Source organism: Lissotriton helveticus, chromosome 7 (genome assembly GCF_964261635.1).
Source record: "Lissotriton helveticus chromosome 7, aLisHel1.1, whole genome shotgun sequence".
Taxonomy (NCBI): Eukaryota; Metazoa; Chordata; class Amphibia; order Caudata; family Salamandridae; genus Lissotriton; species Lissotriton helveticus.
In genome coordinates, this window is record NC_136068.1 from 52,815,118 (window position 1) to 52,842,524 (window position 27,407).

Genomic DNA, 27,407 nt, shown 5'->3' on the forward strand with positions numbered 1-27,407 from the left:
CTCGTCTGCCCAGTCCTGGCTCAACTGGCACTGCAGTGCCAGAGGGTCCTCAGACCCCTCCCAATCACCCTCGTCATCCATCTCCTAATAGTTGGGATTAAATGAGGGAGCCGGCTCGTCTGCGAAGGGCTCACGATCGGCGTCGAAGACGGCGCCGGTCTGATGCCGGATCCGGACCGGGGATCAGGGATGGCGCCGGGGACGACACCCTTGGTGACGGCGCCAGCGGAGGGGTCGTAAGGTCGACTAGCGTCGTCTGGGATCCAGGCCTGGATCCTTAGGAGCCCTGCGGCGTCGGGCCGGAGCCGCCGGCTCGCTTGGGCTCCGGTTGGGACCCGCAGGGCCCGAAGGCGCCTCGGCGGGGTCTGACGGAGGGAAGTGCGACCTCATTGCCGTGAGGAAGGCGCTGATCTCCTCCGGCATCGCGTGCAGCCCAGGGAACGGCGGGTATGGAGCTGGACGCGGTGCTTGTGGCTCTGGCGGAGCCGCGTGGGCGGTGTTGCCCGAACCCCCGGCCGCATTGCGCGAGCGTAGGAAGAGCGATGCCGCTTCTTCGACTTCTTGTTTCTCGACTTACCTGAGGACTTGGAGCCCGACGAGTGGTGTCGACTCGCCGAGCTGTGATGACTGTGCCCCGCGACCGGTCTCTCGACCTCCTCCTGGACCGGGACCTCGAGCGGCGCGGGGCCGACTGCCATAGCTCGAGGCGCTTGCGGGACCACTCCCGCCTAGCTTTCGACGTCAAGGCCCGGCAGTCGGGGCACAAATTGTCATCGTGGTCGGCCCGAGACAGTAAAGGCACCGACGGTGGGGGTCGGTAACCGACATCAAGCGGTTACAATCGTCACAGGGTTTGAACCCGGGCATTCCTATCGGCATCGAGAGTTGAGTACCGACTCGAGAAGATCCAAAAGAGATCAAAAAGTTTAGTCAAAAGTGACTAGGAGTACTGCTCTTCCCGGATCTGCGCTTGCTGGCGCGGAAAAAAGAATGGACGTCAGTGCGTGAGGGCGGCATCTAAGTACTCCGACGACGTCATCCCGGCGATCACGACGACGGACGCGGAGCCGCAGACGACGCCTACCGACGCGCAGGGGTACTGCTACGCAAAACTTTCCTGATCCAGTCTGACGCCTGGGGATATTCTAAGGTAAGGAATCTAACACTAACCTGTTTCTTTCAGATATGTTTTTCTGCCAGCTTACTGATACAGGGAAGAAGCGAGATAGGACAATAGTTGCCCAGTTCTTCAGGGTCTAGGTGTTTTTTTTGTTTTAGAAGAGCCTTGACCAGAGCGTTTTTCCATTGTGCAGGGACTGAGCCAGCTGCTAATGAGGTATTAATTAAGTGAGTAATGAAGCGAGTGATAGTGGGTAGGACTTTTTTAAGAATGTTAAGTGGTGCTGGGTCAGTCGGAGACCCACTTTTAACAGCCGATAGTATGGGAAGGACAGATTCCTGGGTGAGAGGGGTGAAGTTTTCTAAGCCAAGGTGGTTTTCATTATGTGCCGAGTCTCTGCTTTGGGGTAAGGGAGGAGAGTCAGGAAAAGGGATGTGCTTCAGAATGTTTTGAATTTTTGTCTGGAAGAAGTGTGCTATTTTATTGCAGAATTCACCCAAGGGATCGGGCGCAGTTTTGGTATCTGGAAGTTTTAATAAATGTTTAATGATGAGGAATGATTTTCTGGAGGGGTTGATAAGAGTGCGATCGTTTTTGTTCATAATAGGTGGCCTGGGCAGTCTTTATCTCGGCTTTATAGGTTGCTATGGCTGACCTATATTCTGCTTTTTTCCCGGGAGCGAAGTCTTTCCTCCAGGTTCTTGCCAGTCTTTTTGCATTTTGTTTCAACAGACGAAGCTTGGACGTAAACCAGGCTTGTTTATTGGGACCGGGTTTCTCCCGTAGCCATTTTTTGGGGAGCACAGTATTTAGGGAGTTTTCAATCCAGTTGGTGAAGTCGCTGTAAGAGGTGGGAGAGTAATCATTGAAGATAGGTCTAGTGTTTTCTAGAGTAAAGGTCCATTCTCCTACCGAAAGTTTTGACCAGAGGCGGATTTTTGTGGGCACTGACAATGTTGAGGGGAGAGGAAGCATTCTTGGAGGGTACCAAAGGAAAGGAACTAAGAGATGATCGGTCCAGGGAAGGTGATTGGGGTCAATCCCTTTTAAATGTGCTAGGTTGGAAAAGATCTGATCTAGGAGGTGCCCTTTAATGTGTGTGGCTAGATGTACCTTCTGAGATAGCAGGTAGGACGCCAGATCTGAGGCTAAGTCGTTCGTGATGGTCCGATGGATTATCAAAGTGGAGAGTAAGGTCTCCAAGGGGTGTTGAAATTGGCTGTACTGCTAAAAATGGAGATTACTACTTCTATGAGTGACTAGGAGAACTGGTTCAGGGCTCCGGGAGGACGATATATGAGGAGGCCTGAGACGGCGAGTGTGGGGGAGAATTCGATGGAAAAATGGACATTCTCACAGTCTAATAAGGGACTGCCCAGTAGTCGACAGGTTAGCTGGTCCTTATGGATAATAGCAATTCCGCCCCCTTTGCCGGATGTTCTATCTAGATGTTTAATTTGGAACCCTGGGGGGAGGGCTTGTATAATGTCAGGGTCTGAGCAAGGGGTAAGCCACGTCTCTGTGAGGAACAGTACCTCGGGTGAAAGCTCCTCCAGGAGTAGGGAGATTTCTGTGTTGTGTTTAGGTAGGGATCTGCAGTTGAGCAAATAGAAATTGAAAGGTATTCCGGGGTCTGAAATGGGGAAGCCCAAGGGGGTGAATTTGTAGGAGCAAAGAGTGCACTTGTTATAATCATTTGTGAGGGATAGTGGGTGGGAACAAGTGTGTTTATTCATAAGTTTCAACTCTTCGCTGGCATAATGTCGGCCATCGATGGTGGGGCGCAGATGGGCTTGCCTTTGGCGCACCAGCGGCGGCCCGCTGCGCGCGTCCGCTGCACGTCGGGGAGTGCATCAGCTTTTATCCGGTTTGTGAGCAGCTAGACTGCTAACCTGAGTGAAAGGTCGTACCGGAAGTGGAGTCCTTCTGGGTGTCTGGTCGGGTCAGGTCCTCCCGCCACACAAATGGAACTCTCTGTGGTGGACAGGGGAAGCCTGGAAGAGTGCAAGTTGCGTCGGAGCAGAAAGGTTGCTTCTGAAGTTATTGAAAAACAGGTGTTGTTTAAAAATTGCATGCGGCGAGACCTTGAGCCTGCCTACCACTGATGTAAGGTTTTGCGAGCTTGTTGGAAGTCCGCACAAAAAGAACCTTCTGTTGGATCTAGAGAGCAATGTGCTTCATTCCTATCCAGGTAGCTCTTAGTTCCCTCCATCAATGAGTCACATGAATTTTGAGATCACTTTTCAAACAAAGAGGACTCCAATACCCCCAAAATGTGCTGGACTAGATGCTATAGATGAAACGATAGAATGTATGGTATTGCAACACATTGAAAATAATGAGGAAAAGGTATAAAGAAAACTACAAACTGAAGGTGTGGTCCTCTTCTCTGCATTACAGGTCTACTAATGGCTCCAAAGATCACAGTGATATGTCCCATTCAGTAAGAAGGGAGAAAAATCTGTTTAGAAAAGAAAAACAAAAATAATAAATTTTCTGAAATATCTAGGGTAGATTGGCCCTACACAGAAAGATAATAAGAACCTCAAAGAAAGCTCACTAGTTAGTGATTCCAGTTCACAAACGGCTACTGCACACTGAGGTTGGTGAATAGGTAACACAATGAAATGGCTGGCTGTCCAGCAGGATCAAGCGCATGGCCACAGAGAGTCTAGATTCATGCTCCGGAGTGATGCTCTATCCGCCTTGGGAGCAACAGAGGTGAAAGCAGCGTTGATTTCAAGAGAATAAGGGCTCCAAGGCCTTCTTTCCACTCCACAGCCACTGAAGAATCACGCATACCTCATTCAAAAGCATATATGTATACATCAAGGTCATATCCAAAGAAGACTCCAAAGTCAATGTATTTTTAATTAAACTTTTTTGATCACCCAAGCACAATTACAACTCTAACAATATGCACAAGTCAGTGCAATCCTGCATTCAATATCAAGCCTGGAAAGTGTGGGACATATAATATTAGGAGGGAAGCTACCAGTCATTGAAGCATGTATCAATGCGAGAGCTGCTCATTCAGCCCATAGGGGGATTATTGCTGTAAGCCTGATGGATGAAATGAGAGCGGAGTCAGGATTGGTGTGGGGCAATGACAGGAAGCCCCAGGTGACCCAGTGAGGGCAGCAGCTCCAAGGCCCTTTCAGTTCTTGCTTAGGAGCTGCAACGTTCACTTAAGAGAATGTTTTCTGTTTGGAGAACTCTGCATCAGCTTTCATAGATCTCAATCATAACAGTATACACCTCCTTATATACAAGCTTGTAATCCTCCATGTCCCAGTCAGGTGGCTTAATTCAATTCTCCTCTCAACACAGCCTATTGAACTCCTCTTAGCGCAGAATGTTGGGGACTGATGGCAGGCACCGCTAAATGAATTCATATTCTGCAGCCCGTTGAAGCCATGTCAATACCGATACCTCTTCTAAACCCGACACTCATCCGCTTGACACGACCAGGCCCATTTCCCACCTCTCTACCACACTCGCCAAGCTATCTTCAAGTGATTGATTTTAGATTGATCACGGTTTCTTCTCCTGGAACTGGCTTTTACAGCAGAGCCTTCTGCCCTGGTAGGACAGGCCCCATCCACTTCTCTCCTGTTGAAAGATAAGAAAACAAGCACATCAAATAAATTCCAAAGTACAGAGGCTTGAGAAAAAGTTAATAATGGAAAGGAGACTGCTGGTCAAAGGGTAAATGTGGCGGCCTTTCAGAGTTCATGGTGTTAGATAGGTGGAAGGGATGGACAGAGTCCGTAACATGTTGAATGGGCTACTGCTACAAGATCATGGACACAGTGGGGTTAGTCAGTCACATGTTGGACAATTAGTGTATTTGCGATGGTAAAAAGGGATGGAATGGGGCAAAGGCAATCATAGCACCCTCTATAAACTTTCAACAGTTTTAGATCTGAACAACTGTTCTCATTCTGTACTTATAGCAAACTGTTTGAAACATAGGACCTGTGTGTCTTTGTGCTCAATACATGTTACATATTAAAATTCAAAGATTACTTTATACAACACTTGTGATGAAGTAATTGGAGAAGAAGTCATTAGCTTTTGGTATCATGCTAGCTTTCTTCCTTTTTTCATACCTTCAATTCATGTATACTTTCCGACACGTTCTCTACGGCTGAGAGTTGTTCTACCCATTCATGACGCTTTCTTTAGAGAAGTCTTTTAGTATATTATTCTTGAGCACTCCCGTTTAGTTTCATATCCTTCGCCCTGGTATGAGGAGCACTCATTATGGATAAAACTGTAGTGTCTTATCCTGTACAAAGCTGGTGTTGTGGTATGCTGTGGTGTGTCTCTGGATCCCCATCATTCCACTGAAAACATTTAGATTCCCAGGTCTCAAATCATAAGACTTATGCTGTTAAACTAGTCATGGTTTTGGTCTAACAATTTCCGCAATGTCTTCAAACTTTCTGTATTCCTTAAGACAGGCGGCATTCACCGTTAGTGGGTATATTCTAAAAGTGACCTGCAGAATGGCATGCAATACCCAAAAGAAGACCTACAGAAGTGTCCACCATACTTTACACGTGTCTCCGAGATTTGGAAAGAACATCACGGGTGAAGCCTCCTGAACGGGACTGAATACTCCAGAAGTAGTCTTGTAATTAAAGTGCACAATAGTAAACCATTTTTATACCACTCCATATGTACCTTCAATGCACCCTAATAGACTCTCAGATTAGCCTGGTTTCCCTGCTTAGCCAGTTGCGGTTTGTTCATGCAAGCCCCTTCTAAAGAGGTTGCACACTCAGGCAAGACCCACAAGCATAATCCATGGAAGAACCCATCCTGTAAGGTAATGGGTCTATCCACACCTCATCAGACATATAAGAGCCCCTTGCAGAGCAGGTGTAGAGACTGTGGCAAGTGTGTTGGAGTCACACCCGTAGGAAAGGTAATAGATCCATGAACAGCCATTGTCAGCAAAAACAATACATCAATGGAAGACACCCCAGCAGAAGCGGAGGATTGATGGATGACCCTGCAGCTGAGATGGCCGATACCTCAAGCAGCCCTAAGCAGAGTTGGAAGATTTGTGATGCCAGCAGCGGAGGTGGACAGATAAAAGAGTCCATGGAAGAGTCCCAGGTATCATGGCAGATTTTATGCAAGACTCTCCTGTAGGTTGGACGATTCATGCAAGACTCTCCTGCAGGGTGGTAGATTCATGCAAGACTCTCCTGTAGGGTGGTAAGATTCATGCAAGACTCTCCTGTAGGGTGGTATATCTGTGGATGGGTCCACAAAATAGCTAAAAAAGCAACAAAGAGCCCTAAAGGGAGGTGACGCATCCTTAGATGAGCCCCTAAGAAAGTAGGAAATCTATCAAACGTTTCTAGAGGGAGGTGGTGAGTCCATACAAAAGCCCTCAGCGAGGTGGTGTATCTTTGGAAGGAAAGTCGGGGCAGAGGTGGTGGATTCTGGGTGGACCCCTCAACTCTCAACAGATATGACGGATTCCTGGTCTAACACCCAGAAGTGGCTGTGGATCCAGGGAATAGGCTAAGCAGGGACGGTCCCGACTGGCTGCACTGCACAGGTCACTGTAGAGGTGGTTCGGGCAAAACCATGTATAAGGTTTAGGAAGTCTTGAATTAAGCTGCGAGGCTGGCCCAAGGAGTGACAGCGAGGGAAAAGATAAACAATGGGTAGGCTCAGTGGTGGACAAATGCAGACAGGTTTTCAACCCGTTCTAAGTTGTGTAAAGTTTGAACTATCTATATATATGTCTATCTATCTACATCCATCTATTACGCAGTAGTTTCCTTGCATATGAAAAAGGGATTACATTATTATTTTTTTTTTTGTGTGAAAAACCTTTATTGTCAAGTTAGTCAAAGACAATCATGGGCCCACAACCGCCATGGCCGGCCGCTAGACAGATTGAAAACATAGCAATAAATTATTACACGATTCAACTTTTGTATCTCAAAGATGTAGTTGATATGCAGAACAGCATTCGTAGGCACATGCATCTACGGTGTAGTAGGATACAAAAAAGGTTTCAATTTTATAATATGAAGCAATTGAGTCAAGTGTCAAATATTCAGACCGTGTAGCCGAAAGGGCGAGCCATTCGAAAGGATATCCACTAAGGGAACAACAATAATCTGGGGACTGGCGCGAGATATTACAAGCAGGATAGGCAAGCGTGGAGTTACAGTTTGCGCCAGTCAGTGCCCGCCCAATCGGTATCTCATACGAGGAGCTACATCCAAACTTGTCCACGATATATCAGGATTAGAGAGGGTTCAATTCTATAGTAGGGATAGAAGGATCTAGTGACATACAATAAAACAAGTCGTACATGGGATAAAACGTGCAATAGGATAGTCGCCTACAATGGAAGCATAGGTGGGAAGTAAAAAAACAGGATATGTAAGCAATCAATAACTATGTATTAAGATCGAGTCCCTAATCATAAAATCAGGAAACAGTGCGAGGAAACAGAAGTACCAATTGCAAAAGTCTTCCCAATAAGAACAAAACCCGACCCCCCGTCCGAACTGAAATATGTAAGAAAGTAAGAGATAGAAAAGAGAAAAAAAAGAGAAAGGCCATAGAAACAAAAAAGGAACAAAAACCTAGCCCCATCCCCCAGCCCCCCACCCTGCATACCAGCGGAAGGCTACGGCCACCCCCCTCCCCCATAGGCATGCCTGTCGTCCGAGCAAAAGAAACCCCGAAGATAGGAAAAGGAGGAGGGCCCTCGCGCCGGCCCCCAATCACACCCCCCCCCCACTCCACCGCGTCCCAGAAAAATAGATACGAGCCCACCGAGGTGGAAAGCGGGCATCATTGTACGTCCATCTCAACCCCCCCAAAAATCACAATAGCAAGCCGAGTCCTGTGTCTCCACCGGGACCATCCATACAGTATAATAAGCAGTCAATACTCAGCCCTGGCCAGTTCGAACAGAAGTAAACAAGCTCCCCAATCCGATAGTTCCGTAGGCAGAGAAGCCCAATGAACAAACCTGCCCCGCGAGAGCCACCCAGGCGCTCAGCAAAGGCAGCAGCAAATTGTCATCCCCTCCACTCCAGGTTACGCTTTCCATCATTGAAGGCTTACGGCGTTGGTGTGTGATAGACGGCACAATAGTTGTTAGAACAGAAAAGGTAGTAGTTGCGCAAATCCGGCCGATAAGTCCATTAGTCTCAGCATCCAACACTGTGTGCCCCTGGGAGTCATCGGTGTCTAAGGATTGGGCACAGCCGTGTGCCAGAACCAGGATATCCCCATCCGCTCCCCCAGGTCTCATCTCAGGAGCAGTGGCCACCAACGAGTCATGGATAGGCAGCCAGCGGCGGTTCAGGGAGGAGTGAAAGTCTTTAAGAGCCAAGAGGACATCCCTCAGTGTGAGCTCCATGTCTGCTCCGCCAGTAGAAGCTGCTCTCATCGTCCCTGGGGAGCCCTCGGACGAGGTATAGCACACCGTACCAGGCAGACAGGATAGAATTACGCGCTAATGGCGGATGGGTGGGTTATGGCGGAGCACAGTAAAAGCAGCCAATCGTGCCTCACCGCCCATCCCGTGCAGACCGCGTCCAGGAGAAGGAACACACCGCAACACCCGCTACAGCTGGCGAGCGATCACTCCGAGGCCCAGGTCACCCCCGGTGAGCCCACAAGAAAGTCCGGTGCGGGCAGAGGGCCTATCGTCGACCCCCGGGACAGCCACTTCAGAGGGAGTCAGCAAAATGGGAGCGGCAAGGCTCTGGGTTATTGTGCCGTGATTAGCCTGTGTCCGCCCTTCAATTCAGCGAGCAATGATGACCAACCAGGATCACCGGCTCTCAGTGTCCGGCCAGGGCTGCCTCCGGTCGCCTCCTCGCCGGCCGCGCCACCACTCGAGGTCCCGGCTTATCACCGACTCAGGCCGCAATCTTCGCGACGACGTTTCTCCGCCATCCGGGGCAGCCGCCAACCCGGAGCTACACGGCCATGCGCCGCATCGTCTCAGCTGTATGGGGGTGCGGTTGAAATGCAGGATTAATGACAGGATGTTAGGGAAGGCGAGGGCGAGCGGCGGAGCCGGACGCCTAGGCGGCCATCTTGGTCGCCGTCTTGGCTCCTCCTCGGATTACATTTTTTTAATGAATTTTTTGGTGACAGTCGGTCACTGTGGTGCTAGTACCTCTAAGGTCGTCAAGTCCCATCTCCTGGCAGGCCCTTTCGGTTCACTTTTCACATTCTATGATGCCCTCACCGCTACAGGGTATGCTTTATAACCATCCAAGAGTGCAACCACAGGCATGTGTCTGCTCTTGCCAGACGTCATTTGGCATACTAAAATAGAGGAGAGATAGTGGGATATTACAAGGCTTCACCACTCACTTGCCTATTCCCATGAGGCACAGGGTCAAGACTGATTTGTATATGGCTGGGTCTAAACTGGGGTGGCATGGTGAGCAAAAGAACGATGGATTTAACTCCGATCTATTGACTGGAGGTGAATATTTGATTTGTTCTGCATTCAGTCCATCATCTGTGTGGCTTTTGCTCTTCTGTCCTCACCTTGATTGGAATCAATGTATGCCTGCTGAGTCCTTCATGTACCATCTGGAGCAATAAAGACTGAGCTATCAGGAATGGTAAAACAGGAACTCCGCTTTGTGCTCAGTAGTAGAAGCCTACTCTTTCCACTTTAAGACACCCCTTTGTGTTTTTTTCTTAGGGTAACTGGGGTCAGTGCTCACCTGCAGGTATTTAGTTTACTCAGAGTAACATAGGGTCGTCTTCTACCAGTAACTGATAAACCAGGGGCTGCCGATGAGAGGAGTGTCAGTCAGAGCACTAGGTGAGGAGAGGCTTCGGCAGAGCCAATCCTGGGCGACCTGGGGTTGGGCGAGAGCTGCCTCTATGTTGGAAATTGACGCCCGGTACCCATCAACCCTGAGGGTAGACAGGAGCCCTGATCACTTTTTAGTGATGCAGTCCAGAGCTTCCCATCAGACGTTTTGTTTGGCTGTGAGTACAATGAAGTGGAATGCACCTTATTGAGAGCAGATCTAAAAGATGAGCATTCATGCATTTAAGACTAAAGTGCAAATTTCAGGTTGTTACCACTGGACAGTGCAGCTCCCCCCTCACTGAAGGAAAACAATTCTAATAATGGTCACAAAACCTATTCAGTGTGATTGTCTGTAAATGGATGTTTCTATCAATGTTTGTATCTGGTTAAATCATTTTGTATGCAACTACAACACACAACTAATCAGCACTGTGCACATGATATATGAAGATCTGTAGATAGTACCCAAGGGGTCCGACTGAACAGCTAACTTAGAAAGGCACAGCACCACTCCGTTGGCAACATGCGCCTCATACTAGAGTTGGTAATAACAGGCGGAGGGTCAAATGGCCTTATTTTCAGGGCTCTTCTACCAAACTTGCTGAAATATATCAGATAGCTATACCGCAGCTTTCAGATATGGGGATATAGGTAATAAGAACTTAGATCCAGACTCCCAGGGTAGAGCCTTGGAAATACACAAGCAGCTGGTCGTCAGACTTGCGGACGTGTTCTGCCCTGTAGGTAGAAAGAAACTCCACCAGGCCAAGACACATCCCTGGTATGACGCCACCTGCAGGAAAGCAAAAAAAGACCTGTTGTCTGCAATAAAAACTGAAGATAGAATTAGTATTAAGAAAGCTCGTCTTGTGTATAAAAAGGCCATTTTTAGGGGAAAGAAGGACTGGGAGAAGAATAGATGGGAGGAACTTAGATCCGCACTCTCACGTAAGTCTGAGTGGGGGAGGACCAGCCCCACTTCCAAATATAGCGCCTTCAGTGTGGGAAGCGCACTTCGGAGCAGTATATGCCAATTCGGATGAAGAGATTATACTCCTTCCCAATCCCGAACCCTTCCAGGAGTATAGATTGGTGAGGATGACAGACTTGGTCTTGGGGGAAATTGTGGCGTCTCCTCTGTTGACCATCCCAGGGCTCCGCCATGAGTATCGATTGGTGGGGCCCTTGGATGATGAACAGAGGCAGGGCTCCTTGGCTTTTGGGGATGAGCATCATCCGGAACGGCTGGAGAACATCACCCTGAAGGAGGTCGAGTCTGCAATAGCATGACTACTACCTAACAAGGCCCCCGGCCTAGACAAAATGCCCGGGGGTTTATTTCGGTCCCAACCCAAAATATGGGCACCGTATTTGGTTGTCCTATTTAATGCAATTCTAAAGGGGACCGACCCGCCAGGTACCTGGCTGGGAGCTGAGATCGTCCCTATCCATAAAAAAGGCTGCCCATTAACCCCATCAAACTATAGGCCCATTAGTCTTATAGATACCACACAAAAACTAATGGGCAGTATCATCTTAGATAGAATCCTGGGGTGGATGGAGGAAAATGAGATATTGACCATACTCCAGGCCGGGTTTAGGACGGGCATTTCAACTCTGGATCAAATATTTCGGCTGCAGGTTTTATTTTGGAAAACGGTGAGAGTGGAGGGTAGCAGCCTCTATCTCATCTTTGTTGACCTACTGGCCGCTTTTGACCTATTTCCGAGGGAGAAGTTGTGGAGAGTTTTAGCAGACTTGGGTCTTCCGCCCTATTTATTGAACATCCTAATCAGACTTCACACTAGTAGCTATGCCCAAATCAGGTGTGGGAGGCACGGTGATTTGTCGGCACGTTTTCCTGTCTCGAAGGGTGTACGCCAGGGGTGCGTCCTGGCTCCAACGTTATTTTGTCTTTACATCAATGGTCTTGTGGACCATTTACTTGGTGTAACTGACAATGACGCTCCCAGGCTGGCTACCGGGCGGGTGCCCGCTCTGATGTTTGCGGATGACACTTTGTTGTTATGTAAAACATCATCGGGCATCCAGCGCACCCTGGATGGCTTTGCAGCCTTTTGTGCTTCACGTGGATTGGAGATAAACTTGGATAAGACCAAGTTTATGATTTTCAACCTCCCGAAGCAGACCCGTCCAAACCCTATTCTCAATGGTATTCCCCTGGAAAAAGTCAAGACTTTTGTCTACCTCTGCATCACCTTGACGGAAAACTTTGATTGGGGTTCCCAAATTTCTAAATCAGCTCTCAGGCTTTCCCAAGTAGCAGTGGGTATTAGCAAAGTCCATAGAATCTCAGACTTCAAACCGGCATTTGAAATATATCGACTCCAGGCTAGAACGGCCTCAATGTATGGCGCAGAACTTTGGGGCCACTAAAGTACATCTAATCTCCTGAAGGTGGAGCAGGGATTTATGAGGAGCCTTTTGGGATTGCCACTAAGTACACCACTCATCCCCCTGCGACATGATCTGGGGCTGGGATCAATAGAAGAGCTAGCAGCAGAACGGCCTATGCTCTACTGGAAGAGACTTTGGTCAGTGCCTGAATTGGCTTCCTATAGAGAGGAATTTTTAGAGGTTAGGGCTCCTCTAAAAGGCAAGAATATCCCGTGGCTGCTTCACATCAGGGCTCTCAGTACCCGGATTGGTTTACTTGAGTTCTGGGAGAACCCTGAGATGTGTTGCCCGGGGATAACCAAATCGGAACTCGTCCGTCAGCTGAGGCATCAGAACTTACTGGCTCTACAGAGTTCAGCTACCCTGGGAAGACTGTCTGCAGAGTTTCTCCTAGTAAAAACGGAATCACGGTCGGAGGAATTCCTAGATGTAATTTACCCACCCCTTGCGAGGAAGCTTTACATCCAGCTGAGGCATGGCAGTCTACCACTCAGGGCATTTACCTGTAAATGGGCAAAATCGGAAAATATAGCCTGTCCGGCATGTAACTATAAGCGAGAAGATGTCTGCCATGTTATGTTTTTCTGCCCTGCGTATGAAGTTATAAGGAAATCCTGGTTGATTCCTTTATGCAGGAACCTAGGTTTCAGATATTGCATCCAAGCCTGTAGGGTTTTAACGTATGATACTCACCCCCCTATTGTCTTTGCTGTATCTTGCTTCTTATTTGGCATGTGGCGTAGAAGGAAAAGTTTTGGATAACATCTGTGTTTAATCATGAATTTTATATTCTCATGTCCTTGATAACCATTCAGTTTAATTATTTTTTATGTCTAATATTGACCTGGCCTTCTATTTATTGTTTTAATGATCTGTGCTTTTTTGTATGTATTTTACTTGCACTTTTATGGTCTGCTGACCGAAATAAAGTTATCAATCAATGATGATGATGATGATGATGATGATGATGATGGTAATAACTGGAGCACGTGGCTTCACTCGTAGGGGGTCTCAGTCTCCTGCTGCCACCAGGAGAAAAGGATGCCTAAAAAAGTGATAGCAGTTACTTTGGAAAAAAATTAATTGACTTAGATGATTCTGGAATTTTGTACTGTGGCGATTCACCTCCCAACAAACGGTTATGTGGGGAACTTTCCCTTTAATATCTCACTCCCCTACACACCAACATGACCTCCTTGTGATCCTGGTTCACTAACATCACTGCGTATTGTGCGCAGGACTTAGTTAAAGGCCACTCCATCCGTGTATGTATGTGTGCGGTTTATTGGCATTTTCTTCAGCTGTCATAAGGATTTCTTATACACCCTTCCAAACGTGACTTTCCCTGTTTAACCTTTAGAACCCCTTGTTCGATCTGCTCAAATCTTCAGGGACTGAATAAAAGTGGATTCTATTTTTCAAAAGTTTATGCATATTTGTTATATAGTGCAATAATTATCAGAACAAACCGTGCGGTTCCTGTGGACTAACCACGTTGCAGACAGAAACAAGCATTTACAATGCAATGGTTTCGCCTTTGGAAAAGTTAGAGCTATTGGCATTGTAAATGACAAAATTTGTATTTATGTGTTGGTTTTAAAAACAGATAAATAAATGGCATTGTCATTTACATTGCCATTAGCTTAATCTCTCGCAAATTGGAGACCTATTGTACCCTACAGACGAGCTCAGCAGACAGCAATAACTACCACACACACAAACCCAGAGCCACACACACACCCCCAGAGCCACACACACACCCCCAGAGCCACACACACACACCCAGAGCCACACACACACACACACCCCCCCGAGCCACACACACCCCCCCGAGCCACACACATACCCAGAGCCACACACACACCCAGAGCCACACACACACACCCAGAGCCACACACACACACCCAGAGCCACACACACACACCCAGAGCCACACACACACACCCAGAGCCAAACACACACACACCCAGAGCCAAACACACACACACACCCAGAGCCAAACACACACACACCCAGAGCCACACACACACACACACACACACCCCCAGAGCCACACACACCCACCCAGAGCCACACACACACACACGCCCAGAGCCACACACACACACTCAGAGCCACACACACACACACACACACCCAGAGCCACACACACACACCCAGAGCCACACACACGCACACACCCAAATTCTTGGTATCATTCTCAAGTATTTCGCAACCACATACCTAAAAGCCATCTGGTAGGCGATAACTAAAAACACAGATGGTAATAAGACAAAGAGGAAAGTAGGCTGCTACCGGATATAGTTCACCTTCATGGACTGCACCTTAGTTGTACAGTTGTCCTATCCCTGGTGGGAGCAGTTTATCCGATCTGTTGCATTTCGATACTTTTCATTTTACTATTTGACAACTAAGATAAATGACGATCTCAGCAGTGCACAAAGATCCTGCAGCTATCTCACTCAAAGTTTCACACATGGGTGAAAAAACGTCCATATGAGCACACAACAGAAAACGAAGAGACGCACGTATGCTTACATAAAACTTAGTAGCTGTATCGCAGTCTTTTCCATTCGGTAGGAATAGGTCTAGTGTTAAATAACAACACAAGCCATTCATTGAGGGCCATACGTCCCTTACCTCATTCACACGCAGCTCCTCCAAAGTGGGCACTTCTATGGTTCCGGGCATGGCGGCGGGAATATGCGAACCCCGCCGCCCAATCGCTTTCAGAACGGCGCAGGCCGCAGAGGTCAAAACGCGATAGCGCATGCGTACCACAGGTCATCTTCTAAGTCAGCGACACGGTTGAAAAAGAAGGACTACACAGTAAGCTTCACGCCATGGAAGTGAAATTGAACAAATGCAACTAAAATAAACAAGGAAAGGCACGGACAGCGGGAGGGAGGGCAGGAAAGGCACGGACAGTGGGAGGGGGGGGGAAAGGCACAGACAGCGGGAGGGGGGCGGGAAAGGCACGGACAGCGGGAGGGGGGGCAGGAAAGGCATGGACAGCTGGAGGGGGGTGGGAAAGGCACGGACAGCGGGAGGGGGGCGGGAAAGGCACGGACAGCGGGAGGGGGTTGCGGGAACGGGCACACTGACAGCGGGAGGGGGGGGGGCGGCTGGAACGGCCACAATCAAAAGCACTCACCTGGACCTGGACTTCCTCCGGCGGCGGTCGGCCGCGGAATGACCAAAAGAAACATGGACGACCAAAAAAATAAACCCCGCCCACCGCCGCACTGACGTAGGCAAAAGCCTAAAAGTCTCGGGAACGCCCACGAATCTGCTCCGGCTTTGACGGACAGATCTCTGTTCCAATGGCTAGCCTCCATTTATGGAGCTAGCCAATGGAACAGAGGGGCGGGACTACACTCACATACTCTAAACAAAAGTTTTTGCCTGCGCGAAACGCTGCTTGCGCGGCTTTCGACAGGCAAAACCTAAAAAGGCTGCAAAACGGTTAAAATATAGACAAAGCCCATACTGTGTAAAATCACAAGCAGCCAAAGAAGAAGACTTCTGCAACTAACACCCAGACACAGAAAACACGGCAGCCTTTTCGGATTGGGATATAAAATGTCTTCCAAGCAAAGCTCGTCCCTAGGACAGTATTCAACTCCCCCAACTGCACTGTGCCTGCAGGATAATCTGTTTGGGAGCTGTAATGAATAGCGGTGTCGCTCACAGCCAATCACAGCAAGACTGCAAAATATAAGCCAATCCGCTTTCTACTCAAATATAACAATGTCTGTTTTATTAAGGGGAGGTGTGTGCAGGTTTAAGCAAGCGACCACATCAAGAGCAGATGTAACAAGCATTGGTAAATAAATTAGGTTTTGCCTATGGTATTATATTAAGAGGTGTGGGAGCAGTGAATGGGTGCAGGCAGAATGGGGTGATTGTTCTCTCTGCAGGGCGAGTGGTGCATAAATGAAGGTTGATAAGTAACTGGGTGCAGGGTGAAAGTGCCTCCATGTATGGTGATTGTTGTGGGTTCAGTGCAGAATGAGAATTGTGTGAGTGTACAGGGTGAGATGTTACCCTGTACAAAGTAAGAGGTGAGCAAATATACGGTAAGCAGTATGCCAATAACATAAGTGCAGGATGAGCGATTTGAGTTCAGGGTGAAAGGTGTGGGTGGAGGGTGAGAGGAATGTGAGGGGCGGGTGAGAGGTATGTCAGTGGTGTGAGTGCAGAGTCAGCACTATGTGGATGGCGGGTGAGCAGTATCTGACTGCCTGCGCAATGTCAGCGGGACAATACAAGGTAAATGGTGGGTGAGTGTGCAGGGCTAGCGGTGTCTGAAAGTAGGTGAAAGGTATGTGTTGTGCAGCAGAATACATTTTTATGATACGTAAGGATTACCTCTTTCATGAAAAACTAATTAAAACAATGATCAATTGTTTCCTCCAATTCACCCAGTCCAAATTTCCAAGTTTATGAAATCGTGAAGCAGGAGCATTTTATTAAAAGCAAAGAACAGGGAGGAATCTCGCATAATTATGGTTAGCTGGCTGCATGGCACATTGAGTTAAGGGCTTGCTGCTCAGATATCACCACCTTTTAACAGTACACACTGTAACCAACACAGAACATGCACCTACTCATTCCGAATATGAAACTGCCTTGCTGTTAAGCCATCCAACAATACTGAAACTCGAACATGCTCAGACGTCCAGCGAGATACAGCCTGCGCGACACAAAAATGTACTGATCAAATAATGAAATAACTGATGGTTTGCTTCACTACCCATTGTATATGGGCCATAGAAGGACAAGGCTTTGGCCCGCGCTCGTACTACCTGAACACGTGGCGTCGAAGAAGCTTGTGACATTTGATATCTGGTACAGCCACTGAAGTCGCCTGTATGCTGGTGTTTTGTACTTTGAATGCATGGAACCAGTGAATAGAAATTCAGGACTTTTGGTGAACTCCCAAGTCATATCGCCCTCTCAGTTTTGTTCCTTTGTACAATGTAAAGGAATAAAAAGCCCCTAATTAGAGACGAAATTATGTTTGTACTGAGGGAGGCAAATAGAGGTTAGTCCATCGGGCCTCCTCTTAAAAAGCCTTGGGTGTATAATCAGCTTTTGTAGCAAACACGGCCTGGAGACGGGCTGTTTTGTTTGTGGTAGAAACGCGTTTCGGTGGTATGATAATGTTGAGACTATTAATATGCTATTTTCTGGACGTTTGCACGATATTCTTTCAAATGTCTATAGCTAATGCACCAGATTTAGACTGTATGGTAACCAAAGCACCGGTTGGCATTCATTAGTAGTAGCTGGAAGACTTTCTAGTTGGACTATCCAGACAATGGCTCCGTGCAGTTCTGATTGTTATTCTTCATGGGATTTTCCTTTCAAGAAAAGGACCACTGGCTCATTGTTTATATATCAGCTGTGCCCTTTGAAGGGGAAATGTGACTGCTGCAATTACACCAGCACAGGTTAATGGGTAGCCCACTAACTCACAGGGCTCTTCAAGCTAAGGTTGACATCTCGTGGACGAAGGCCAAGCCTTATAATTGCAGACTTCGATAAAGCACATGGGGCAAGTACATTTCTTATCAAACGCCTTCATTCTCTAGGCATAGGGGGCAAAGCCCTCAAGCCTCTGCAATCATTTCTTTCAGAAAGAGAACAATTTGATAAATCAAATGGCCATAGCTCTTCTTCTTTTACACTACCTTGTGGTGTACCGCAGTGATCAGCAATAAGACTCTTTCATATCTATATGTAACACTTTTAGCATCACTGATTAAAAGTATTGGTTTCTCAGTCATCTCATATGCTGATGACACCCAGATTGTGGTGTTGGTCACGGAAGATTTAGAGAGGACTGCTGTTTGTTTCCACGATTGCACGCAACAGATAGGGAGCTGGATATCGAATAACTATCTGAAGCTGAACTCTGATAAAACCGAGGTTCTACTCTTTACCAATCGTCCATCGTTCTGGTTTCCCAATTGGTGGCCCCAGGAATTGGAAGCCCTATCGACCCCTGTTGCCAAAGCAAAAAACATGGGGGTTCACTTTGATGAGAAACTTTCCTTTGTTGGATATGTAAATGCTATCACCTCCTCATGTATTCTAATGCTAAAATCACGTAGATTTTTTTTCTCTTTTATTCCTTTGGAACTGCGTATGGGTGTGAGCACTGCACTCGTCTTTACTAAAATTGAATATTGCAGTGGGTTGCTCCTTACTGCTCACAAGAAATCTCTGCACAAGCTTGTAGGTGGCTCAAAATTCGGCAACAAGATTACTTCTGAGGATACCAAAATATGTTATGTTATGGTAATGCCATTTATAACGAGCGCGGCTACTTAAAGAGTTTCCCGGCGGGAACCAGTGGGGAGTGGAAGAGGAACAGCTAGATGAAAAGAAAAGTCTTCAATCTTTTCCTGAAGAGTTTGGGGTCCTGAATACTGCGGAGATCTTGGGGAAGCAGATTCAAAGCAGAGGCTGCCGTAAAGGTAATAGATCTTCCTCCAATTCTTTTGAAGCGAAAACGCTGACATGAGCAAGAAGCTGTGTCGCTGAATGCAGCTGTCTTGCGGGAACATAAAACCTGAAGCCCTTGCTCATATAGACCGGACCATGTCCGTACAAGGCTGAGTGAGCAAGGACAAGGGCTTTGAACTTGACTCTTTGTATCACAGGTAATAAATGGAGATCCCGTTTGTGTTGCCTTACGCTGGTTCTTATAGGGATAATAAGAAGAGTCCTAGCTGCTGCATTCTGGACTACCTGCAGTCTAATCAAAAGGTAACCCGGAAGGCCTACATACAAGGCATTGGCATAGTGTATGTGTGAAAGAATTAATGCCCGGGTAACGATTTCCCTGGCTGACCTAGGGAGAAGTGATAACAATTTCCTCAGGGATTTAAGTGTGCTGAAGCACTGCCCAGCAAGCTTCTTTATCTGAGTGGAGAAGAGTAGCATCTCGTCAAACCATATCCCTAGGTTTTTGGGTGGAAGGTCTATGGAAGTAGGCCTGAGATATTCCGCCGTCCAGGGTGATTCCCGGAAATGAGGAGGGAAGCTCCCAAAAAAAGGGTCTCTGACTTATCCTCATTGCAATATAATTGTGCAGAGGAAAGCCATTGGAAGATGGCCTTCAGACAAGTTATGGCTAGGGAGGTAGAGGAGTCGCCCTTCTTCCATGTAAAAAAGAGCTGGGTGTCATCCGCGTAAGCTATGATCTTAGCTCCAAGCTCCGCTGCCAACCGGACCAGGAGAGTGACGTATATACTAAAAAGAAGGGGGCTCAAGGTAGACCCTTACGGCACTCATGTGGTGACAATTTGAGAGGAGGAAGTAAATGTAAATGTAAATGTAAAAGGAGGGAGCCAGACTTGTTGTGTTCTACCTTCTAGAAAAGGCTTCAGCCATTTCCAGGCCAACCCTGACATTCCAGTATCCGAAAGGTGGTCCAGAAGCAGGGAGTGCGGCACAGTGTCAAATGCTGGAGATAGGTCCAGCAAAGTCAGAGCTACTCTGCAGCCTGAATCTAGACATTCCCGAATGGCTTCCGTGTATTCGACAAGAGGCATCTCGGTGCTATACGTGGCTCTGTAGCTCGATTGAGCCACATGGAGCATGCTGTGACCTTCGACATAGCTAGAACATTGTTTATTAACCACTTTTTCGCAGACTTTCGCCATGCCCGGAAGGAGAGAGATGGTACAATAGCTGACCGGGAGTGAAGGATCCAGAGAGGGTTTTTTCAAAAGTGGATTCATTTTGGCCTGTTTCCAAGCTGTGGGAACCGTAGCTTCAAGGAGAGACAGATTGATTAGTCTGTTTAACCTCAGGATTAACGATCTCTGCGACTGAGGACAGCAGCCTGGCCAGGCAAGGGTCAGTCAGAGAGCCCAATTTCAGAGACTTGAGGGCCATCAGAGGGTCTAGCTGGTCAATAGGTAAAAAAGCCACCAGAGAGGATGATGGTAGAGAGGTAACAGTCGGCCCCAATAGAGACAATGTCCTTGAGTCACAGTGATTACTGGTTTTGAAACTCGCCTGAAGAGCTTGGATCTTATTTATAAAGAAGCTAGAGAGTTTCTCGCACCATCCAGTTGAAGAGGAAAATGCAATGGTCTCTGCTCTAAGGGAAAGAAAGCTGTTAATAATGGAAAATAATTCCTTGGAGTTACTCCTAGAGAGAGCAATGCGCTCCGCATAATAATGGCTTTTTGTTTGAGTTATATTCTCATAGTATGCTTTTTGAGCTTTTCTGAGGGTCATCTTGGCCAAACGGCAGTAATACGGTCTCCAAGAGCGTTCCAATTTTTTACACTGTTGCTTCTGGACTTTAAGCTCATTGGAAAACCAAGGGTTCGAAGGAGAATTCCTGGAACACTTCAGGTGTGTTGTCGAAGATAGGCGCTGAACCGCCAAAGAAATCCAGCTAGTGAAGCAATCAAGAGCTTCCTCTAGGTCAATAAAGGGGTCAGGTAGAGTCTCGGCCAAGGCGAGACTAAATGCCAACGGATCGATTTTAATGGAAGATTTACCGTGTGGTCCTTGACAGGACGGGCCAGGTGAGTGATTACTTTCGATATGCCAGGAAAAATTAATCATAGAATGGCCAGACGAGGGCTCTGGGATGGGATCTTTGACGACAATAGGAAAGTTAGTGCAAATCGTATCAAGAATATGCCTGCCGCGCAATGCGTAGGGGTGCCAACCCATTGTTTGAGCGGAGCAAGACTCAATGAGTCAAGAAACTCCAGTGTGTCCCTTGCCTCCCCGGAGTCCAAGTGAATATTAAAATCTCCAAGGAGTAGAAAGTGGGTAAAGCGTAATGCACGCGGGATGATAAGATCGTCCAAAGCTTTCAGAAAGGTGCCTTCTGAGCCTGAGGTCTATAAAGAAATGGGGTGTGAGGGTAACGCAGAAGTCCAAAGCTTCTCCCTCCTCCAACACTAGGGACACGCCCCAGTGAAAGGAATTGCCAGCTCAATCACTGGGTTAGAGAACTATGTGAGTGAAGTCTCAGTTATGAACAACAGATCAAGAGCCTAGTCGGAAAGAGGGTCCAAGATGTCTTGAGAGTGAGCGGGCTTTGATCAAGGCCGCCTTAATAGATTGCCCACACCGAATGTTGGTGGTGGGAGTACTAAGCGGAGAGGGGACAGCCTGGAGATTACACTTCCTACAAACTGTAGACAGGTTGTCTAAAACCTTCCGGCAGCCCGAGCTGTTGCACAGTTGAGGGCGAAGCAAGTGCAGCTCATCACAACTGTAGGGCTGGGGAACCAACTCAGAATGGGGGTAAGACGGGCAGCATGGCTAGCGCTGGCTGCTTCGGGGACGCTGATGGGCGCAGATGGGCTTGCCTTAGCCCGCTTTTATCGCATTCATGCAGTGACACTCCTTCGGACGACTAGAGCACGCACAACCAAAAATGGTGTCTCTAGATGTCCACCTGGGGGAAACCGGAAGGGAAGAGGCAGCCGACCGGGCTCACCTCTCGCTAAATGAGTGCAAAAAGGAAAATTTAAAATAAGGTACAATAAAGATAAAATTCATACAGTTCAAACAGTTTCTTAACGAATGTACAGAGCAAGTTTAATGATCAAATTCATACAGGTCCAGAGTGACAGTTAGTAGCAGCAGTTTGTTTAAAAATTAAAAGCAAGTAGGAAAGAGAAATATCAGTCGGTCTCCCAAACTCTTTCCTCACTCCACTGGCTCCTGGTGAAAAAAGCGGGTGGAGTTTAAATCTCTTTGTATTGCTTTCAAGGTCCTTCACCATGAGGGTCTAGAATCTATTAGACAATGGTACACCCCTTCCAGACCTAAAAACACAACCAGTCTTCTAACCTTCCGCAAGGCCCTTAAAACATGGATGTTTAATAAATAGCTATGCCTGCACGGTATATTCATGGTTTATGCTTCCCCAGGTTCTGTTAGATTTTTCTGTCTTTTTTCATCTGCCAGAATTTTTCAGCGCCTAGACAGCCAAGGGTAGTAGAGCGCTTTATAAATCAATTAAATTTCACAGCAGTTAATCCTATTCATGAGGGCAGAATCAAACAATTCTCGATTCCTTGAATTAGGAACTGGATTTCACTCCAGTGAGTTTTTTTTCCAGTTGACATAATTCTCCTCTAGGTACGCACAATGGCTTGTGCATAAGTTCCCTAATCCCAAAATTAAGCCATGGATGTAGGATTGTGTGCTTTTCTAGGTGGCAAAAGCACTCCAATTTAGGCAAACGTGGATATGCTTAAAAAGTCTGAGGGTATACACAAACATTTGTAGGCAGTTTGGTCCTCTGAAAACGTTCGCACATTTGTGATGCGAAATGTAGAAGCGATTGCCTTTCCAGGGTTGGAATGGGTAGCTGACGCACTCATATTTTCTGAAGAAGTAGGAAAGGTGATCTTGCAAGAGAAAAATGTGTTTCCCAGCAAGAGATAAAAAAAATCACATATGCAATTGTGTATTTACTCTATATCAGAGAGCTTCAAACTAAAGGGCAGGCCTCCCTGGTGGGTCCTTAATTGTTCCAAAAGGGGGGCACCAGGGTCTGGCCAAGAGAAGCATCATGCTGACAAGAGTGCTTTGTTTCAAGTGAATAAAAACGAGCTGAAGTAAGCCACTCTGTAATGGGACATCACTACATACCACATCACTAACATCTTTTGTCATTTCTATCCTGGCTGGAAAAATAATTCAAGTATGGGGGGGCGATTATTATTCTTTTTTTAGCGGGGTGGGGGCATTTTATGGAGAGGGATTGGAAGTGGCACAGAATTAAAAGTTTAAAGGTCACTGCTTTAACTTTTCCTGTGCTGAAATGTACACTTCATATACATTCTGTTGGCGTTTAGTTTAACCAAATGAGTACTATATTTGTCTCAGTACTAGGATTCATTTCTGAGCCCATGCAAGTATGAACTTTGCTCCAATGGAGCCCACAGGGGCCCCTTTTCAACTTTCAGTTTAGTACAATTCTGAATGGGCCTATGGGGACTATTACTAACATACTATCTTATGTCTATTAATAGGATCACAGGAGACATTGTTTCACTCACCCAGCAGGTCAGCCAGCAGCTCAAACCTATCGGAACCGAAGAACATGTGTGGTTTGCCATCCACATGGGCAACCATAATGGGCATCCCAAATGCCTGGGGATACAAGGAAGAGCACAGCGAGGGGTCAGAGCATAGTAAGCAATATGAAATGACAACATTCATGCAGCGAACGGACAGTACCCTTGGATACCCACTGCTGTGCCAACCTGTCAGCTTCCTCCGCTCTCTTTCCTCACCCCGTCTGTTTCATGCTATACACTCATTCTCTTCAATACTAACTTATATCCGACATCCCTTTCATCTCTATTTGTTCTTTATCTGCTTTTCCATCCCACCCTCCTTCACTACCTTTCTTTCTCTTTGCATTTTTCCTCTTCCTTCAATATTTCTATACCTGCGCTGGACATTTTCCTTTAATCATTCTTTAGCTTTGCTTCCCTCCTCCCTTCCTCTTTTCCTCTCAATCTACTTCCCCACCCCCCCCACATTTCTTGATTGTATCTCTGTCACATGTAGCCAGATCACCACTTGTTCTCCCATTCTCACTCTCTGCTCACCACACATCTTTCATACCCCGTAATTTAGGGCCTCCTCCGTCGTCTGCTTCAGCCGATCCTTGACCTCTGGCGTCGTGCACAGTCCCAGCAGCCTTTGCGCCTCTGCTGATGGGAGACCAGCCTTCTGTGCAGCCTGGAAGGAAGGCAGAAACAGTCTCATAACTAGCACTTACCACCACTTCACTGCTAATTTATTTCTTATGCACGGCTTCCTTAGGAAGCCTCTATCGTTAACAGCAGATTCTAAATCCAGGATCTCACTGCTATGACATAGCAACAGCTGATAACAAAACTCATTACCCACAGTTGCTACATCATAAATGCCTTGGGTGCCAGGCTACCATGGCTGTTTGGGAGCCTGTCAGCGAATCACTGCTTGTTTGCATTGACTGAAAGCAGAAAACATGGCTGCTGGATGGGTAAGGAAGGCAAGCAAAGAAGTTGATGGAGGTTGGTTAGGATGGAAGGTAATGTGTGTTTTTCTAAATTTGGTCCAGGGAGGAGTACCCATGCTATATATTATTGCCCGATTACTCCTGTGCCCCGGTACAGCAGCTGAGAGCAGGAACAAATGAGTTGAGGGGGGTCACACATAAACGTAGAGATTGGTAAAAAGTAAATTACACTGATGTTTTTTACTGAGGGGTTCTGAGTAACGCCATAGACAACTCGAGCTTCACGCTCGACTTTTTGATGTCACTCAGAAGCAGTCAGTAAAAAATTCCCCACAATTCACTTTTTACCATCTTTAAGAGTTGGTTACGTATGGATTCGATTATAAACCTCTATTGTGAATAACATATTTAAAATCTAGTTATTCACTGCAAATGTTTCCCACTGTTGCTACGTCATAAAGGAATTCCAGATAACTCTCACAGGGTACTCCGAGAGCCTGTCAGTGTAGTGCTTGGTCGCGGCTCTGTGGAGAGCAGAGCACAGTTTCGGGAGGGGAGATGGTTAGAAGGAACAAAGGCTGGTGTGTTCCAAGCGGTCAGGTACTTGTTTTTTACCTTCAGGACAGGGAAGAGGGACCATGTTATGTATGGCTCTCCCATACTTCCTCTGCCCCTGCATAGCAGTTGAAAGCAGGGGCAGATTTTTTGGGTGGCCTTCGCTTTTTACTCATTGTCTGTTTGATGTCACACAGAAACCCTTGAAACAAGCATTTGCAATGCAATAGCTCTCGCAGTTGGGAGAGTTTGAGCTATTGGCATTGTAAATGGCAATGCCTTTTATTTATGTGTTGATTTTTAAAACCTAAATAAAAGGCATTGTTGTTTACAATGCCAATAGCTTAAACTCTCGCAAATGCGAGACCTATTGCATTGCGAATGCTTATTAAACTAAATCACCCATGCAACAAACACAAGCCCCCTATCACTGTGTATGTTCTCATAAATGGCACATCTATTAGCCCCCTGCAGAGGCGACTCTGGACTATCTGGCGAAGTGTGCGTCTCAGCGCTCCCATTACCGGCATTCTACTAATATGGACAGAATAATGCACTCTAGTGGGCGCAGAAAAATGCAAATTTTGTTGGCTCAACCATGCAACTGGTGTTCATGTAAAACGCTCTAATTCCTTCGGGTCGAGTTTGTGCTACATAAAACTGCAAAAAAAAAAATATATATATGGCTAAGCTGGTCAACAAACAGATACTCCTTATTTTTATAGGGCTGTCTCCTTGCTGGAGCAACCATATAACTGCCTCCAAGTGGTGTGATCGGGTTGCAAGAAACAGTTCTTGAAAGAAACAGAAGACTGGCTTTTATTGAGCAATGAAGTCCACCCTGTGGCTACAACCCGATGTGTTATTTGTATTTTGTAAAGGGTGGTGTTTAATGCAGGAAAATGTGTGCCTATTAAACACGCCTTTAGCACGGGAGACAGAGAAGTACCGTACCTTAAATCAATTTAACTCAAACACGAGTTGCAAATAATATTATTTAAAAGCACCACCCTAATTTACGTTTTTTTAAGCACTAGTTCTTAGGCATGTGCTTTAAAGTAGGCGGTAGAGGAGGAGACATGCGGTCGGTCTCATTAACCTCAAAGTTTATTGCAATTGGATGCAAATTACGAACTCGCAGGAACCGAACTTGGCCGTAGAGGACCACAACAAATGTAACAAGTACTTACAAAGCTAAAATGATGGTAACCAACGCCCGAACGATTGATTTTGCCAATGTTTGTTTACAGTTTGCAATTTAAAGTAAGTGTAATAATACCTTATGGACCGCAGCGATATATAACTGTTACATAAACGCTGAGACCGAAACAGCGCTGCACATTTGAACATAACATCATGAGAGCATCAGGAATGGATTATCACCACGGATTTTGGCACCATACTCTAAAATAAATGAGTTCTATGGTAAATCTGGTGCGGTTGCCACATAACTGTCCTTAGTTCTGAGCCCTGCTGGTGTCAATTCGACATCTCGATGTTTGGAACACATTCGCACACAGATTCGACTTTAATTTCAATACAGTGAAAGGCTGAAAGAATTCCACCATTTTTATAATAAAATGTGACCACACTAACAATACTGTTTAAGACAATATCCTTCAAAAAGTACATGTTTTTGCTGGTTCAAAATGTCCAGAGTAAAGCGTGAATTAAGGACATCAGTAAAGGCGAATGTCTCTGTCTAGCTTGTGCTTTCATGGCGCCTCGGGTCGGTTTAGTGTTAACACGTAATTGACAAACCCATCGTCAAGCAGGATGTCTCAGTTTATATTGTTGCTCACTGGCGCCTGTTGTCTGTTTCAAGCAGAGAGGAAAGAGCTGGAGAAGGCGGATGCACACGCTGCTATGGGAGAAGGGAGGGGGTACCCCCATAAGAATGGCTCTGTCTACCTTGTCTCCAGTGGGGCCAGTTGTCGGTTCCAAAGTAACACTTGCTAATTAATAATTGTAGCTGCACAAATGAAACTAGCCCCCAGATTTCTGCAGTGCACGATTCTGCAATAGTAGCTCTAACAATAGATGGAGTTCAGGAAGTGCACACTGAAGGTCGCTGGTGGTTTTCATTGCTGCCCTGTAATAATGTTTTGTTTTTAAAAATTTTTTTTTTTTTAAAGAACCTTTATTGTTATAGTACGGAGATACAAACATGGGCCTACAACCAATCCGGCCGGCCGCTATTCAAATCAATTAAAAAAGTAATATTGTATAAAAATACAGCGGTCCGGAGTGCAAAGCTGAGTAGCATCCAGGATATATCATACAATTAAGGTGCCATGCGATAAGAAGGATCTGAGATGGTTCATTTTGTAATAACGAAAAATAAAGTGAAAATCAATGTCGCATAATCACACACACCCCTGATACAGCTAACGAAAAGCAAAAGGTTTCATGCCGGTGATGTACATAGATGAAAAAGATGGGGGAGGCGGTATATGAGTCAGGATAGATGC

General features: G+C 46.6%; 1 protein-coding gene and 1 long non-coding RNA gene across 5 annotated transcripts in view; one reads left to right on the plus strand and one right to left on the minus strand.

Moving 5' to 3' along the window:
* LOC144768016 (uncharacterized) overlaps window positions 1-27,407 on the plus strand; it is a 463,846-nt gene that overhangs the window by 67,058 nt on the left and 369,381 nt on the right. The gene's annotated exons all lie outside the window — the stretch shown is intronic.
* Window positions 3,972-27,407, minus strand: part of LOC144768013 (glutathione S-transferase kappa 1-like) — a 130,693-nt gene continuing 107,257 nt past the window's right edge. For both annotated transcript variants that reach the window (XM_078651405.1, XM_078651406.1), the window contains exons 6-8: window positions 24,003-24,119; window positions 23,429-23,522; window positions 3,972-4,732 (exon numbers count right to left, since the gene is read on the minus strand). In XM_078651405.1, the coding sequence (XP_078507531.1) occupies window positions 4,683-4,732; window positions 23,429-23,522; window positions 24,003-24,119 (261 nt within the window). In that variant the 3' untranslated portion in view covers window positions 3,972-4,682. The remainder of the gene's footprint in view (window positions 4,733-23,428; window positions 23,523-24,002; window positions 24,120-27,407) is intronic.